General features: G+C 35.5%; 2 protein-coding genes across 8 annotated transcripts in view; both read left to right on the forward strand.

Moving 5' to 3' along the window:
- LOC139984816 (uncharacterized) overlaps positions 1–17,526 on the forward strand; it is a 153,854-nt gene that overhangs the window by 103,469 nt on the left and 32,859 nt on the right. The gene's annotated exons all lie outside the window — the stretch shown is intronic.
- On the forward strand, positions 610–12,338 carry LOC139984810 (uncharacterized). Of its 5 annotated transcripts, none has more exons than XM_071998882.1 (3): positions 610–3,016; positions 4,354–4,665; positions 5,669–12,338. In XM_071998882.1, exon 3 carries the CDS (start codon positions 5,688–5,690, stop codon positions 7,914–7,916), a length of 2,229 nt encoding a protein of 742 aa, XP_071854983.1. In that variant the 5' UTR covers positions 610–3,016; positions 4,354–4,665; positions 5,669–5,687; the 3' UTR covers positions 7,917–12,338. The 5 variants fall into 5 exon arrangements, with proteins under 5 accessions (XP_071854983.1, XP_071854984.1, XP_071854986.1 ...); XM_071998883.1 differs by having other exon boundaries at positions 4,431–4,665; XM_071998885.1 differs by having other exon boundaries at positions 4,444–4,665.

Here is a 17,526-nt window from a genome sequence, read left to right on the forward strand (position 1 = left end):
AACACACCAGAAAAATTCCACTTCACGACCGGTTTCGTCCTTTTGGGACTCATCAGGCGAAGGTAGGAATCGAACCCTGTACAATCTTAATACTTGGGTAATACGCCCTTAATGACAGTTATTCAAAGCCAATTTATACGCTTTAACACAACTTACAGTAGAATCACTGTGGTCGAGTGGTACGGGCTTAGGTTCGTGACACGAAGATCCGGGGTTCGATTCCTACCTCCGCCTGATGAGTCCCAAAAGGACGAAACCGGTCGTGAAGTGGAATTTTTCTGGTGTGTTATTCTTTATTGATTTACTATATATCTGTCATACCACTTGCTACACATTCAATATATATATATATATATATATATATATATATATATATATATATATATTTATATATATAAATATATATATGTATATATATACATATAGATATATATATATATATATATATAAATATATTTATCTTTATTACATAATTCAATTAGTCATTCGACATTTATTCATAACATGACATCAAAACTGATGTTAGGATATCTCATTATATTTAGCTTTACACTTCTGCCTTCATTGACAAGTTCTGCTATGTGTCTGTATTTGTGAAGCATTATTTAAGGTTGTTAGTCTTCTAACACACAGTCATTCTCTTTATTACTCTTAATATTTAACGTCTGTTTCTAGAAACATGTATGATATATATATATATATGTTTTTTAATACAGATTGAGATATTATATCTCATGTCAGTAACATAGCATATGAACCTATTTAATTTCAATCGTAAGTGGGTGTAACAAACCATAAATAAAATTTGCTAATTTAAGTTAATATTTTGTCAGAGGATACTTAGTTTTTCACTTATTTTAGTAAATAGAAACAAATATATGATCTTGATCGGAACGGTCTTTGAAACTAAACAGAATGCGTGATTTGCGTCAGACGATTGCACCTGTATTCGTGCTAAATAATCGGGTTTGTCTGGACGGGTACATTCCACAACACTAAGAAACACACGCATAGACGCATTAAATGTTCAACGTCAGTTTAATACAAGTAATTAGTCTCTGCTGTTATGGTAAAGTCTGCTTAATCCAGCTTCCCAAATAGAAACCTTAACTAACAATTGGCGTATGCCGTTAATGATGTATCCAGTATATGCTATGGTGTGTTTGGTAATTCGGTAAAATGAGTGTCTATATTGTTCAACAATGACGTTTGTGAAGTAGTTTTTTTCAGTGAAATTGTATTATTGAATTAAGGGTAAAATGGCTTCAATGAGTTGGTGAAGAATGAATGGAACAATATCTCTTCTTCCTCCAAAAAGCGGAATGCATGATCATGTTTATTCCACATTAACATCATTTGTTCGAAGAAAATGGAATAGCTGTTGTTAATATGATGAGTGGAGAAGTTACGACCTACGAGTTTCTTTCATTGCTTTGTGTTTTCAACACGATTGCCTCCCACACTACGATAAAAGGAGGTCTGTCATATATAGTACTGTGTCACAGAGAAAGGATGTCTTTGATTGATCATAACTGATAATATCGCAATAATTCATTTTTGTTTAATGTGAGGTTCCTACAAAAACGGGAACATAAATGGATATATTAATTTAGAAACGATACCAACTGATGGATATGTTATGACCATCTTTTTGTATCTTCTGCTTACTTTCAACTCATTCAAATGACTACTTATCACATTTGGGAAATTTTAAAATATGATTTTATTATGCCATTTTCTTAAGCAAATCAAGACAGATCAAGGCAGTTAATTGCATCCATTGATAGGGATAATAATATCACTTTTGAGGAAGTATCCACAGAAAGCCTTTCTTGGATATGGCAGTTGTAAGTGATGGCGCTATAGTGGGATAATGACAGAAACAATTGCCTTGCCTAATCAATATTCTTCATTATGATTTCGATGTAGAATTGTTTTTTACTAACATCAAGTAAAGAATCACAAAGTTGCAGTGGGAAAAGAAGTGTAAATATAAATGATATAAATTCGAACTTTAAATTTTTAAGAATGAATGAAATTCAGTTACAACGCTGATAAATATAGCGGCAAGTTTGGTTGTTGAGATTTAAGATATCATAGGAGGAAAGTAATAACACGCTCATCGTGATGATTCCTAACTTACAACTGACTTGTGTTTGAAAAATTGGTTTGTTAATACTACGTGTAACTTCGTGTAGTTAACGGGGTAAAAAACTAACTAAAATGTATTGACAAATATGTCGCGTGACATTGAGCTATAGGTCTGTCACTGTACATCCCATTTTCCTGTCAACGTAGAATGCATATCAAAACTGTTTCTGCTAGTATTGTAGGGTAAAAATACCAAGAAAGTTGAAAGTAACTTGATATAATCTGACGTGTACTACGATTAGTAAGACGACAGCAGCTTCGAGTGACCAGAAGAGCAGTTTGTATGAACATAAGGAACCAATGGTAAGTTACGCTCTAATTACGCAGAGAGGCACCGCCCCTTTCTATCGTCAGAGCGGGAGAAGATGCGAAAGATCATCATTATAAATTCGAACTCTATATGTAAAGGATGGAATTCATTTATTACGCGGATAATTTGAGCCGCAAGTTTAGTTGTTGTTTAATGCAAACAATCTGAGCAGATGAAAAGTATGATTGTGTTTCAGATATCATAGCGGTAAAGTAAGAACACGCTTATCGTGATGAAGTCCAAGTAACTGAAGTGCAACTGTCTTACGTTTGAAAACATTTTATTTACACGTTTAACTTCGTGTACTTTACAGTGTCAAAGTCTAACTATGTAAATCTTATAAATCCATCGGTCATGTGACAGATCTGCCACAGTGCACGCCATTTTCCTTTCAACGTGGAATGCGTAAGGAATCTGTTTCTGCTAGTATTAGAGGAAAAATAGACCAAAAAAGTTTAAATTAAACTTGACATACTGACGTTTACTCCAAATCGTAAGACGACAACAGCTTCAAGTCACCAGAGGAGCAGTTGGTATGAACATAACGAACTAACAGTAAGTTACGCTCTAATAACGCAGACAGGAACCGCCCGTTTCTATCGTCAGGAAAACTAATGTAGGCTTATTACTTTATTATGTGGGTATTGTTCGAGTAGCTGTTCTGGGATTAGAAGGATACTTTGGACACTGTCTTACAACTTTGTTTAATATTATACACTGATATTTATGCATTGATGTATAAAGATGTATGCATACATGACAGCTGGTAAGTGTCGTGGAGAAAAAAACCGACTTCGTTAGTTAAAAGAAACATTTTCTGTTGAGTAAAAGAAGGGCACCAGTAAACGTTCAGATTTTGTTATGTAAAAGACAGTTAATGTAGCAAAGCAGCTTATGTGAATTGTAGTGTACAATAGAAAATTTTCGTTATTTATAAGCATACTGTTACATTTCATCTTTTTTCATAAGTGTTAACAGAACCCGAGTGGGAATTTATTATTTGAATTTCCCACGTCACAGTAAGATGAACTTGTAGTGTTGAAAAATTTACATTTATGAGTATAAGGTTTCACCGGTGACGGCAATATTTTGTAGATTTTGTCAGGATATTGATGAATCCGAGGACACACGTAAAACAACATCTACCGTGTCTACTTCCAAATATAAATAAATAAGGGGTTAATCAACGGTCTAGCGTGCGTTACTCACAGGATTAATGCACGATCGGGGGATAATGCAAGCGATGCACGAGGGCGGAGCCCGAGTGCATCCAGCGATAGCATTAACACCCGGAGTGCATTAATCATGTGAGTAACGCACGCTAGACCGTTGATTAACCCCGTTCATTCATACACTACCATTTGTGTGGGGGAAAAATCATAAAACAAAACATTTTTGGTTACATATAACCGAAGATTTATTAAAGTGATGCCCCGTAAGTCGAATTAACGATTAACAACCAGCATAACAATAATGTACATGTGCAATTATAAAGTAATACTGAATGATAGTGAATAATTATAAAGGAAACGTCTTTGAAAGGCTGTCATTCATAAAAGATGAACCATAATAACATTTTAACTAATATTATTGAGACCTTTCAAAAATAGTTTTATGGCCGCAATATTGCCAAACATAAGGAACTACAAACAATTACTAGTTGGCTTCATCATATCAATACCCTACAGCTTCTGGTTCCCATAGCAACCATTCTAGGAACAAACAGGTACGTATGGTATACAGTCATACGATAACATAGTAGGCCTTGTATTGAACACGTACACTCACTTGAACGTACACACTACACAGTGCTTGGCACTGCGGTCGTTTAACTTTAAATTTATAACACTATGATCAGCATAACGGCCTTGCGAACATTTAATTACGGACAGATACTGGATATATTTAAACTCAAAGCATCCACAACTGTTTGGTGTTTTAATACGGATATAACTATGAATTTTGGAAGTAAACATTCACAGGACTTTGGAAAGAACATTTGGAAAACAGTTTGGACATGTCAGACGTTTCAGCCCTAACAGCAGCAGTAACGTTAATGTCATTGTTGGAGGCAACAGCTGTGCAGCCTACACTTTGGCCTAGACTCGAGTGCGGATCCATGTTTTCGCGTCCTTTACCTCTGATGGCATCTTGCAAGACTTTTGAACAAGATCATTTCTGTGAATTAAGTCTTTCTCAACCAGGTTTGCAAATCTTCCATTGTTTTCCTGAGTGTCTACCTCGTCTAAAGTGCGCAAATCGAAGTTCAAATCAAACGTTATATTAGCCATTTTGTGTTTTTGATGTATTTCGATAGCTCATCAAAGCAGAAGACAAAACATGGTAACATGGTAACAATTGTATTCATCCGCCGGTAATTTTACCGTGCGTTACTCACAGGATTAACCACGGTCAGCTGACCTGAATGGACCAATAGGATTTAGGAATCTTTACTAAGTATGAATGAAACCGTCTTTTAATGAACGCATCATCTCGTCGATTGGTGAATACAGAAGTCTGAATGGAAACATAATTCTATCAGAACCTACTATGTCCCCCCACACCCCACCCATCACCTCCCAAAACCGTTGCTATTGAACCCTCACACTCTTTATGTTGTAACAACTGACATTCTTACACACAACTGATAGTCTCGCAGTGTATAGCTTCTATGGTTTACTGTGACTGTTTCCTTTTTGTTTTATGTTCAAACTATGATGCAGTGCACTAAATTGTATTGCTATATATACTTCACGAGTAAGTAAAATATATAAAAAAAAAGGAAGAGACCGCTCTCCAGACCACACAGTCTGAACTCGATCCGTACTCCGACAATTGTTGGTCATTCGTCTTTGGAAATTATTCAGATTAAGAAGTCTATCCATTAAAGTTGTACAAATGTTAATTTTTTAAGGCTTTCTTAAGCATTCTAAAACTAGATGCCATCCATCCCCCTCCCTAAGCTCCCCTTCCAAGCCCCCCTCCTACCCCACCCCATTTTTATCCATTACAAGCAAGAAAAGGTGTTCGTGCAAAGCTGGACAATTTTACTACATTTACAGCAAGTTCACCTAATAAAAAACTATTTTGTTCCCTGGGTTACTCTTTCTTGAATTATTAAAACATTTTTATGGAAATAATTGAAATTACTATCATTTGAATATTACTCAAATAGTTTTTAATTTTTGTCTATTTTATAAATTGCAGAATCTCGTCAATCAGCTCAATGGCTTCGTCAACTCTCCTCACGGATCTGGCAGAGAACTTTTTCCTGTGTTCCGTTTGTTTGGATCAATTTCAAGAACCGAAACAGTTACCGTGTCTTCATCGATATTGTAGAAATTGCTTGAAGACAGTCATTCAAGGAAGCCATGATGGAATGCTTAAGTGTCCATTGTGTAAACAGGAACACGTCATACCAGAAAATGGAGTTGACGATTTCAAGACTGACTTCCACGTGAAGAGTGTTATTGAGTTCATACAATTGCAAAAGTCTTTTGAAAATAAAGATTTAAAGCAATGTGTAAGCTGTTTGAAGGATACAGAAGTTTCAGCTTATTGTTTTAAGTGCAAAGGTTACTTGTGTGAGCAATGTTACAAGGTTCACGTTAGCAGTAGAATGTTTACAGATCACAAAACCCACATTTTGAGATTAGATAACATAGAAGGAAAGAACATGACACTCGATAAATTAACGTCACTTACGGAAGACCCTAGGTGCCATATTCATGAAAGAAATGAAGCACAGTTATGCTGCAATTCTTGCGGAAATGTCCCAGTGTGTTTGGCTTGTACATATAGTAAACACAAAGGTCATGACCTGCATGACGTCACTGAAATAGCAGAACGTGAAAGACAATTACTGAAAAAAGAACTTGCTGAACTAAATAAATACAAAGGTAAACTATACGGCTTACCAACGAAAATACAAATTACTAAGAAGAAGCTGAATGAAAAAGCCATGAAAAAGAAGGAAACATTGATAAATCAGCACAAGCAGCAGACACACAAGATCAAAGATCAACTTGCGGAATTTACTAAGGAACGTAAAATTGGTTTGGAGAGCATCGAATGCAGGAGAAGGGAAAACGACTGTCAGATAACTGTTTATTTGGAAGAGGAGTTGAGACAAGTGAGGAAGAAATATGATAAAATTAGGACAACAGCGAATCAAAAATATGACAGGGAATCGAAAGATTTTATAAACAAATGTGATATAACTGAGGGCGCACTCTTTAGAAAACTTGGCAGCCTAGATGCTAACTTAAAGAATTTGACAACAGCAAAAGACCTGCTTGTTAATCAAAATGAAAATGAATTTAAACAATTAATAGAAAATTGTGAACAGATCATTAAACGGTATGAGAACTTCACAGCAACGACCACATCTATTCTTGCTTCTAAAGACGATTGGACAAACGCTCAGTGTATTCCTGATATTAGAGTAGCATGTGAACCTCTGATAGAAGATATAAAAAAAAAATTCCAAGAGTTAGAATCTTTATCTGATCTAGTTATAAGTGATATAACGAAGGTTATTAAGGACGTCACGATTGCTCTACATGAAGAGCCAGTGGTTGAAGTTGCAGGAATCAAAGTTAAAGGTGAGTTTGTCACTTATTTTACAAGCAGAGGAGATGTCAAGATAATCATAACTCATAAGGCATATGAAGGGTACTCACATATTACTGTGCTCAACAGGAAAGGTGAAATACAACGACATGATCAGATCAAGATTGAAACTGGCATGCCCATCTGTGGTATGCTATCTGATTTCAAAGCTGTAACATGGAATTATTGGTATGACATCGGTATTTACGATGTACGTGATGGTGCATTTAGTAGGAAGAACATTCGTGACGTCATGACTAGGTGGCCATCTGATCAGTGCGTGACTTGTGTAACTACTGATCCTGTGAAGAATCATATTATAGTAGGAACAGACAGAAGACATGTGTATGTATTTACTGATCAGTTGAATTACAGTCACATGATTACACTACCAAATGTAATCGATGCATCTTATGATATAACTGTGCATAGAGATAGTCTCCTGGTCTGTGACAACTCGCGTGGTAGAGCATATGCAGTCACCATGGAGGAATCACAGAGTAAGCTGATGCATGAATTCACCAAACCAGAGAGCTATGGGTTACATTGTAGACCTATCAGTGTCTGCACAGACAATAATGAGTTCATATACATGCTATGGAAAGAAGACAAATCACATCATTCGAATGTACGTTCACAGCGGCAGAATTTGTGGATGATCCTGGCAATGGGGGTGAGCTGTATTCTGGTACAATACAGTCAGGATGGTCGAAAGTTACTCACAAAAAGAGACTTAGATCATAACGCTGACTGTGTGTCAACGATAGAAGAGAACGGAATGGAAAAACTTCTAATATCAACAACGGTGGCATCTTTCAAAACGTTCGACCTAGAAGAGGCGTAGTTATAGGAAATAATTTCAAGTCATTATTTGAGGCAACGTTAGAACTTCAGGGTGAACTAGATTAAAATACAGAAATTTGTTCAGCGAGAAATATGACTTCTTAAGGTTCTATTGCAATGTTTGAATTTATTATATTATTCTTTGTCAATATATATAGTTAAGCAGCTGGTTGAAATTTATGATAATCAAGTTAGTTCTGAGTCATTGATCTTCAGTTGTTTTCGGGAATAGCCCATGTGTGGAGGTGGGCCCCTCTTTAATGTAGCCCATGGCATAGACTAATATGTACTTAGCGAGATATAGCAATGAGTAATGAATGAAGAATGTGCCGAATTGAATTCAATTTAAACTCCAGTCAGCCGATTTATGATTCCAATAAAGAAACATTTGTATGTTGGCTACTCTTTCTGGCAACCGTGTGATTATGGTCGATCACTGCATAATCTTCTTAAACTTCCCTGAATACCACTATTTCAGAAAACGATTTGATAGTTTACAAATAATGACTGCGCCTATTGGACTTAACCAGTTCATCATAGCCAAAGTAATTGATACCCACCTAAAAGGTAATTAAACTACCGTAATTATTGAACATGACATCCTTGTATTGCCATGAACACCGTTTTGTTGAGTTTTTTTTCTACCATTAAATCACAATGATGTGCTTTTGTTTAAACATATTTATAGCAATGAGGCAGCGGGACCAGAAGTAAGATAACTTTTCGAGTCTGGTCCCTTACAAAGTGAAACTAGAAAATTAAATTTTATATCAAGAAAAGAAAACATCAAGAGAAACAAATAGAAAAGCACACACATAGGGGTTTGACAGAACTGTGAAAGGACATATTAGTACAATGCTCACTATAAGGCAGAACTATACGAAAATTATTCGCTGACTAGAATATGTTTCACCTGTCTTTCATCAGATGAAATTGATTAGCTATTACTAAAAATTTCACTTAGAGAATGCCAGAGGGCGACACCAGAACATCTAGCCTCAGAATGATACAAATTAAGTTTTGGACATAGGAGTTTGTAACATATGTTAAGTTCGAGTGTTGTATGAATGAAATAAAACTGAGGAGAAAATTACCAATTTATAATTATAGAGCTCAATTAGGCTAAGCAGGTAAGCAAGGTGTTTGAAAAGCGCACAGAACGTTAGATGAATGAAGCATTACAAATGTCAATTTCTGGATCTTGTATAAGCTACCAAGAGTTGACATGTGAGCATTACCCTACACGATGATGTTGTACTTTAAATGAATGTACAGGTGCATTATAAATTGTCAGTAAAGTGTCTTTAGGTAAGAATAGTTTCAAGCTATTAATTATACTATTTGCATATGCAACATTTTTGCTGATGATAAACACATGTTTTGCCAGTTGAGTTTTGCATCAATATACAATCCTAGAAATTTAGCATGATCAGATGCGTTAATACGCACTCCGTCAAGTATAACTAAGAATTTTGTGTAATCAGCTGCTCTATGCCAGATTTAAAAACATGAGTAATTTTTGCGATCTTAAGTTCAGATAGGAGAACACCTTTTGCAAGAGATAAAAGAGTTGTGTACATTTGCGTTGATGTAGCTTAAAGATTTTGTTTGCATGTCTAATAACATTTCTAAGGTTATTTTTGTATATTGGAAGGATGAGCTTTGCGATGACGAAAATGCATTTGCTTATAACTGTTTTTATAGAGTTGAGTTTTATGTTTAACAGAAGTACCGATTAAACGTTGACTGTACCTAAACCGATATATCATATCCGCAGTATTCGATACAACCACCAAACAAATTAAAACTAATTATTGTCAAATAGTATCGCTATACATGCACCTGTGACTAAGCCTGTTCTTCTATACAGGTACATAGTTTTTGATATATACTTAAAACTATACATAATACTTGATACACACATACCTTATTTTAAGCTATATATTGAAAAGAACACCTCTATGTAGTTATATCCACCTCTGACTGTACCTAAGGTACATCTTATCGGTAGTACTTGATACTCAAATATTAACCGTTCCATATAGTAATTGATATGCACATAATAATACACCGATTATTAAAATAACATATTACAATGGAAGATTTCACAGATATTAGTTCTAATGTAATGACCAGCTATCAATTTTCCAGCAAATTTAAACATATTAGATAAATGCTTAGGCTAATTTTAGTTTTCATATACATTTCTATTTCCTGTTTATTAGTCCTTTGAAGGAACATGTTAACATACAGTCTAACGGTATTCTGTTGGTAACTGTATAAGTTTATTGAAAGTTATTTTATCCATCTGTACAAAATTGATCGAACATACAATATAAAACTTCAGAACCAAAATCAGTTACATACATGTAAAAGCAAATGAACATATAAGAAATGTTGATAAGTTTTAATCATCATTAAAAACAATTTTACTTTTGATTCTTTCTTCTCTTTTAATCCGAACAATCCTTGGCGAAATTTTCAGCGTAAATATGATTGGCTTTTATATTTCTCACAAACAATGTATTTTTCTTCTCAGCAGCACGTCAACTTTGTTTTTCATGGGTGGTGTAGGTGGGAGGGGGAGTGGGCGGGGGGACTGAGTGGTAACTCTAAAATGTTCTGCAGCTGCGAAAAAGGGAGATATAGTTGCATCTTCGATGTACAGGTAATTTTTTTAATAGTTGGGCTGTTGTCATGGTAATGCGTTTGACTGTTGGTTTGTTAGTAATGGTTCCTAGGTTACGATTCCGTCACAGATACTTTGCTGATTTTTTCTCCAACTTGGTGAAGTGGTAACATGTACTATGGGGTAAAATTGTTATTAACATCAGTAGGTCAAAGGTCATTGATGGTCATAAAAGGTGAAATCATAAAAATACCTACTTCTCCTTGGGTTTATGTTTGATGTCCATCGCACTTGGTGATAGTGATCAATATATGGAAGGTCGTAAAAAATACACCTTATTAAAGGTGAAAGCCAAACAAGTCAACAAACCATATTTTTTTTGTTAAAGTAGTGTGTCACATCCCGCCAAATATAAAAAAGAAGCCAAATCTAGGCTGTACTGTCTTAACAAAGTACAATTGATGCAACTTATTGTATTCCTGGCACACGTTTTCATTAATGAAACCAATTATAAACGATAAACGCCCTCCGTAATTAAAGAGATTTCTGCTATTGATATTAGCGTAAAGTTTTAAGTAATTGATGACAGACGTCTAGACCATGGGAAAAAGTGACTCAAAGGTTGTCGAATTCGTTGCAACATCATGGAGACTGAATGGAAACTGTAAATTGGTTTGATAATACAAATTAACAAATGTGAAGGAGCCTCAGCTTTCCATACACAGTGCAGCAAGGACTCATTTCCCCACTGTCCACACAGAACAATGGTTCAAGAACAAAATTGTATGAATATTTGTTGAACTTTGTAAATCTGAAGATCAGATGTTGTAAACTAAAAAAGATATGATATGAGGATAAGAGTTAACTATCAAATTTTTAAAGTTGGAATGTTCTTAGTTGAGCCTTGTAACTTCATAACTTTGTGATGATTGCGGACTTTTTCCAGGTCCGTTGGGTAAGACGAGGTTCTACTATCTTACTATTCTTGGGTTGTGTGGGAGTTGACTTAAGCTAGCATTAAATGCAACACAGATAACTTTCTTTTATTGGTGATTAATCTTCATAGTATTTATGGGGTTTCCTTAAGTACAGATGTATACCATGACTTAAGTGGGTATAATGGTTTAAAGATAATTTTGTAGGAGTTTCACTGTAGAAACGTGTATTCACGTGAGGAAAATAACATTCTGGGAGATTGTTTTGAAGTCGCACTCATGTGTACTTTGAGTTAATATTCTCTTGCTTCTTAATAGGATGCATTTTAGCAGCAGTCTTGTTTCATATGTTGTTAAGAGATACATGTTAACTTTATGATTGATGACTACGTCTTAAAGGGATAGTATGTTTATAGCTGAAACTATTAACCTTCTCCAAGTTCAAGTGAGTACAGTAATTGCCCCATGTGTTTTTCAGTGATGCATTACTCTTTTAGAGCTTGCAACTTGAAGCAATATTGTACATCACAACTTGTAAATGTTGGGTAGTCAAAGTAGTATGTGGTCAATATATATTGTTTTTAAGTTGTTGTAATTGGTACACGTGCCAATGACGTAATGGTCTTAACTACTTGTACTGTAAATATTGTACTACAATGGATTAACACCACATACGTGCAGGTAGTTTATAGTTATTTTAGTTTTCTTAATATTGCTTATTTTCATTAATTTACAGGTGAGCATAAAGTCCGCTGACTATTCATAGCCACTGCTCTCTTTATTATGCTTTTATTTTGATTTGATCTTGAACTATGTAGTTGCATGTTGAAATGCATGGCGCCACGAAACAAGAGTGGTAAAATATAAAACACCGCTTCTTTGTATTTCTTCCACGACATCCTTACACAAATATATTGTTCCCATGCGTCATAGTTGCACATTAATGTTTGAGAGGACAAAATGGTGGCAACGTCCCCAAACTGATGAGTAAAAAATAGAGTATATTGCCAAGTCTGCACATATGATCAGGTACATCTAAATACTCGTTGTAAATTGATATTGATACCTTTTTTTCATTTCATTAACATACAAGTCTTATGAAGGCCACGCAATGTCAACAATCTAAATAGAGGTCGCTGATGTGGCAACGTTATAATCCCAATTTGACCCCCGGGAGGCACAATGAGCAGAAAATATGTTGTAATAGTCCTGTTAACAGTAGAATGTAATTTAGAAAGAAATAACCCGACCACTGCCGCATCCTACCCTGTCCCCTCCCTTACCCGATCATATCCCAAACCCATACCCCATACCCATACAACCCCATTCCCATACAACCCTATAAAACCCGACCCCATCCCCAACCCCAACCATACCCCAACAATATGGGAGTGTTAGTTCAGTGGTTAACGCCGGTGCCTTCGTATCATAAGGTCCCCGGTTCAAGTCACCCAAGGCTAATGTTAGTCGTCCAGTTACAGAGTTGTTGACAATTCATAATCATGGACGTTAAATATGAATGTAAGAGACTGGCTTCGGTCCGCTTGCGGCCTTGATAAGCCAATGAGGCTTCTTCGCGAGTTCCTGCTTGCAAGAGGATCTAAAATACATACATAACACAACAAAAAACAGTTGAAATGCAACCGCAGTATTCCCTTCAATTTACTGGTAGTAAAGAATGAGGGACATATTTACTTCTGTCCTACAAACACCATTGTCAAATTAAGCTGAACTCCTTATTGGGTTGGTAAAAGGAGTTATTAAGGTTTATTATGAATCATTTCTACTCCTTGACTGTATAAGTTTAACTGTGCATCGCAGGGTAATACTTAATAAAGATTTTTTTTCATGTATTAAACAAATACCTTAAATGCATGAACTAAATATCGTACGATATAGTCTAGATACATAAAAAAGAGGGAAAAAAAAAGAGAAAAAAATGGGAAACAGGAGCTTACTCTTATGTCTCCTCATTTTTGAAACTATAACTTGAATTTCCTTTCTAAATTTGAAGTTTAATTTTATGAGTATCGACCTTATATTAAGAATTATTAAACATTACTAGAAGATTCCAAAAAGTGCTTTGCTCAAAGGCTTTCATGCTCCAAACTATCCCTAGTTATTGTGGATTAAAAAATGATCAAATATGTCAGGATCGAAGAAATAAATTAAGTTTTAAACATCAAGTGGTGCATTCTGAAGTATAAACTTAGGTCGATACAAGTAGCTCTTAACGCAAGATTGTGTTAATAAATAACAACAAACTCGAACATTCCCCCGACTGATTTAGGTAGTGACATGAATTTTTATGTTGGAGTATGTCCCTCCTCCCCTCTCCCACCCGGAAATTAAAATTAAGAGGTCAACTGGTGCATTCGGAGGCACATCTAGACTAAATGTCTCTAGAAGCAGCCTAAAAGCAAGGCCACACCCTTTGCGTACGCCATTGACTAAGTATCCTTCATTCACTTTGTATGAACAAAACAAATTACTTTTAACTAAACTTTGAAGATACAGAAAGGTTTGTCAGTGTGAACGTCTCTGCAAATTATTCAATTTATTTCGTCCATAATGTCATGTCAGAATGTGAAATACCATGTATTTGTCTAAGCACTCCCATGTTGCTGAATGTAACACTCTTATACATACATATATTGCTGTTAGCAAGTCGAAAGTCCGATGGTATTTAATCGCTCCCATCTACTACGATTTGATTGTTAGTTACTACTACCAGCTTACTTGCTTTGCATTTGGGGCAACTTTGTATTTTGGTAGGGCGCCATCGTTTTTTCAAGTTCTGCGCTTCTAGTGCTCTTCATGTACGGAAGTCAAAATATGGCATTCTTCTGTCAAGACCTTTTTGTTTTTCTGCATCACTGTTCGTTAATACAGGCGCGGGTCCAAAGGTGTGGTTCTGGATCGTTGGACCCGACTCTTTTGTAGGATGGTCTGGATTTCCTCCCTCTGTACTGGGGTTTAATCCCACATAATTTTTGACGTGAAACAGAGCCTTCTGAGTCATCATTCAGGCTTTGAAATTAGTTCTATAATTAAAGATCTACACCCAATACTGTGATAAAAACTAATTTTATTTATGTGTAGGGTTGAAAATTACGGCCTGTTTACCACTCAGTGCCTCCCTCTCTCCCCAATATGCGCCTGACAAGTCCCACTGCCCCTCCTTCTCACTTGAGGACCTATATATATATTGAAACGTGCATCGCTCGATAATTCACTCTATACTAACCTGTTATGTATCCATTGTTAATTGCAGACCTAAGTCCGGCCACTCGGCCACAGTGATTCTACTGGTGTGAATGCGTATTAAAGGCATTGTATAACTGTCCATGTATTTTGGAAGGGCGACATCGATTTCAACTTCCGCTTTCCTAGTGCCCTACATGCATGGAAGTCACAATATCCCTCTCTCCTCCTCTCTTGAGGACCCCAATATATTGAAAGGTGCGTCACTTGTAAATTAATTGTATACTCTATACTAACCTGTAATGTATCCATTGTTCAGTGCAGACCTAAGTCCGTGCCACTCGGCCTCAGTGATTCTACTGGTGTGAATGCGTATTAATGGCATTGTATAACTGTCAATGAGAGCGTATTACGCACGTATAATACTTGCACAGAGTGCACATTTGTGCTTTTAAATCTGACAATGTACATGGAATAACCACATTTTATTGGCAATATTCGCACAAAACACAGAAAAAATGATGAATTACGTATATTTGCTGTAACTTGACAGTATGCGTAAAAGCCAAATTAACAATTTCTCAGGCTCAAAGACTGCATTAACACAATTTTATGCAGACCTGTACTAATTCTCTCACTCAGCCTGCTTTGAGAGTGGAACATTTTCAGAAACTAAACAGAGTTATTACGTTTTATTTTAGTAAATTAAACAGTGCGAAGCATCTACGCATTATGGAATAGGAAAATCATTTTGCAAATTTTGTCTAAAATTTTGCAAAAAAGGCAAACCCATTCTTTTGGTGCAAATGTTCAACTGGAGAAATTTGGTACACAGTAATTTTTGGCTTAAATCATAAAATGTTTCCTTCTAAAATGTTAACCAAAAATACTTCTTTACAGAATATAACAGAATATATTCCAGAATATACAACAGAATATATAACAGAATATATTCCAGAATATAACAGAATATATAACAGAATATATAACAGAATATATTCCAGAATATAACAGAATATACCAAAATATAAAAGAATATAACCTTTTCAAACTGAAGTGAACCTTTAACACGTAGACGATACGTGAACATTTCCATACAATCGGTAAATAGGCGTAAGAGAAACAACTCTTGACTGGTTAAGCAGCTATATACGGTATCAAATATTTAACAATATATATCATATATCAGCCCCAAAATGATTCTCAGTCACCACGTTCATTTAAACGTCAATTAAGCGAGGTTTACATAAGTGATTATTGATCCATAATACTTTTTAGAAATCTTTGTTTGTTTACATCGTTAACACTGATAACTTAATTATTTTCCTTCTTTAGGGAGTGGCTCTACTCGATAAGCCTTCCAGGTTTTTAGATCACTTCCTTTCTCTTTATACTCAATTTCATATCTGTAAACGTTTGTATGACATACAATGTACCGTATATTGAGCAAAAACAAATAAATGGAATGAAATGAAATGAAATCCGAACACGCTGACACCAGTTGTGGTGTTCCGCAGGGCTCAATATTAGGACCACTGGTATTAATTATACATGTCAATGACATTTACCAAGTGTCATAAATTGCTACTACTATTTTGTTTGCCGATGATACCTCTATTTTCTTCAAGTTGAAAAACGCACATAGAATGTTGTCTCTACTGAATTAAATGCATTTTCTGACTGGTTTGCTGCTAATAAGTTATCACTTAATGTAGACAAAACTCACTTCTTATCTAGCCTATTTCACTCCACTGCAGAAGGAAGGCGTCTTCTCCAATTTCCCAATTAACTCTGTACTGAGCTGTTCTCTTCCATGTGACCCCACCATATTCTCTTATGCCATCCATCCATCTCCTACTCTGCCTACCTCTGCCTCTAACATAACCCCTTGGTGTCCAATCTGTCAATTTATGTGTTCATCTTTTATCCTGACATCTAGCTAAATTTTCCACCCATCTCCACTTCTTTTGCTTTATGACTTGGAAATTATCCAAAACGCATGTACTGTTTCTAAAGTCTTGGTTTCTGGCTTTATCCTTTCTTGTTACACCCCTCATAAGACAAAACTCACTATATACGATAAAATGAAAGAAGAACACATTATTGGAATAATGATGTAGTAATGGACAGTAAACAAATTAAGGAAGTATCAACTCCTAAAGTTCTAGGGATTACTATTGATAGTAGACTTTCATGGAGTGACCATATTACAAAAGGTTTCTCCAGCGTCGTAAGAGGTATTGAAATTTTAGCATAGCTAAAATATTTCCTCCCCAAGAATAAACTAAGAATGCTTTATCAAACTTAAATAGCACTGCATTTATGATACTGCTTGATTATTTGGTCTGGTCCAAAAAGTTTACCTTTAAGCCACTACAAAAGTGTGCAATACGTCATATATCTCACACAGCATCGTGTGAACATACTACTTACTAGCCCATTTTTTGTAAGAACTCGATTTATTGAGATTAGATGATATCATAAAAGTTAATTTGCGACATTTACATACAAGGTTTGGAATGGTTTATTACCAAACAGTTTTTTAAATAGCAACCGAGAGTTCCATAATCATAATGCAAGAACGGCTAGCAACGCACATTATAACTTATATTATGCACGCAGTGTTATGCTCGGCATAATATACCGTGCAATCTAAACATGGAACTCACTATCAAATGCTTTCAAAAGTAAGAAATCAAGCTCCATACTTACTTAGAAAATGCCTTATCAAAGAACTTATTATTCCTTATTTACTATTTATTAGTGGTAACTGAAGCATATACATAGCCTATTCTGTGTTGTTAAACCAGTATAGGCTTTTCAGAAGACTTCCCTATACATTG

Source organism: Apostichopus japonicus, chromosome 17 (assembly GCF_037975245.1).
Source record: "Apostichopus japonicus isolate 1M-3 chromosome 17, ASM3797524v1, whole genome shotgun sequence".
NCBI lineage: Eukaryota > Metazoa > Echinodermata > Holothuroidea > Aspidochirotida > Stichopodidae > Apostichopus > Apostichopus japonicus.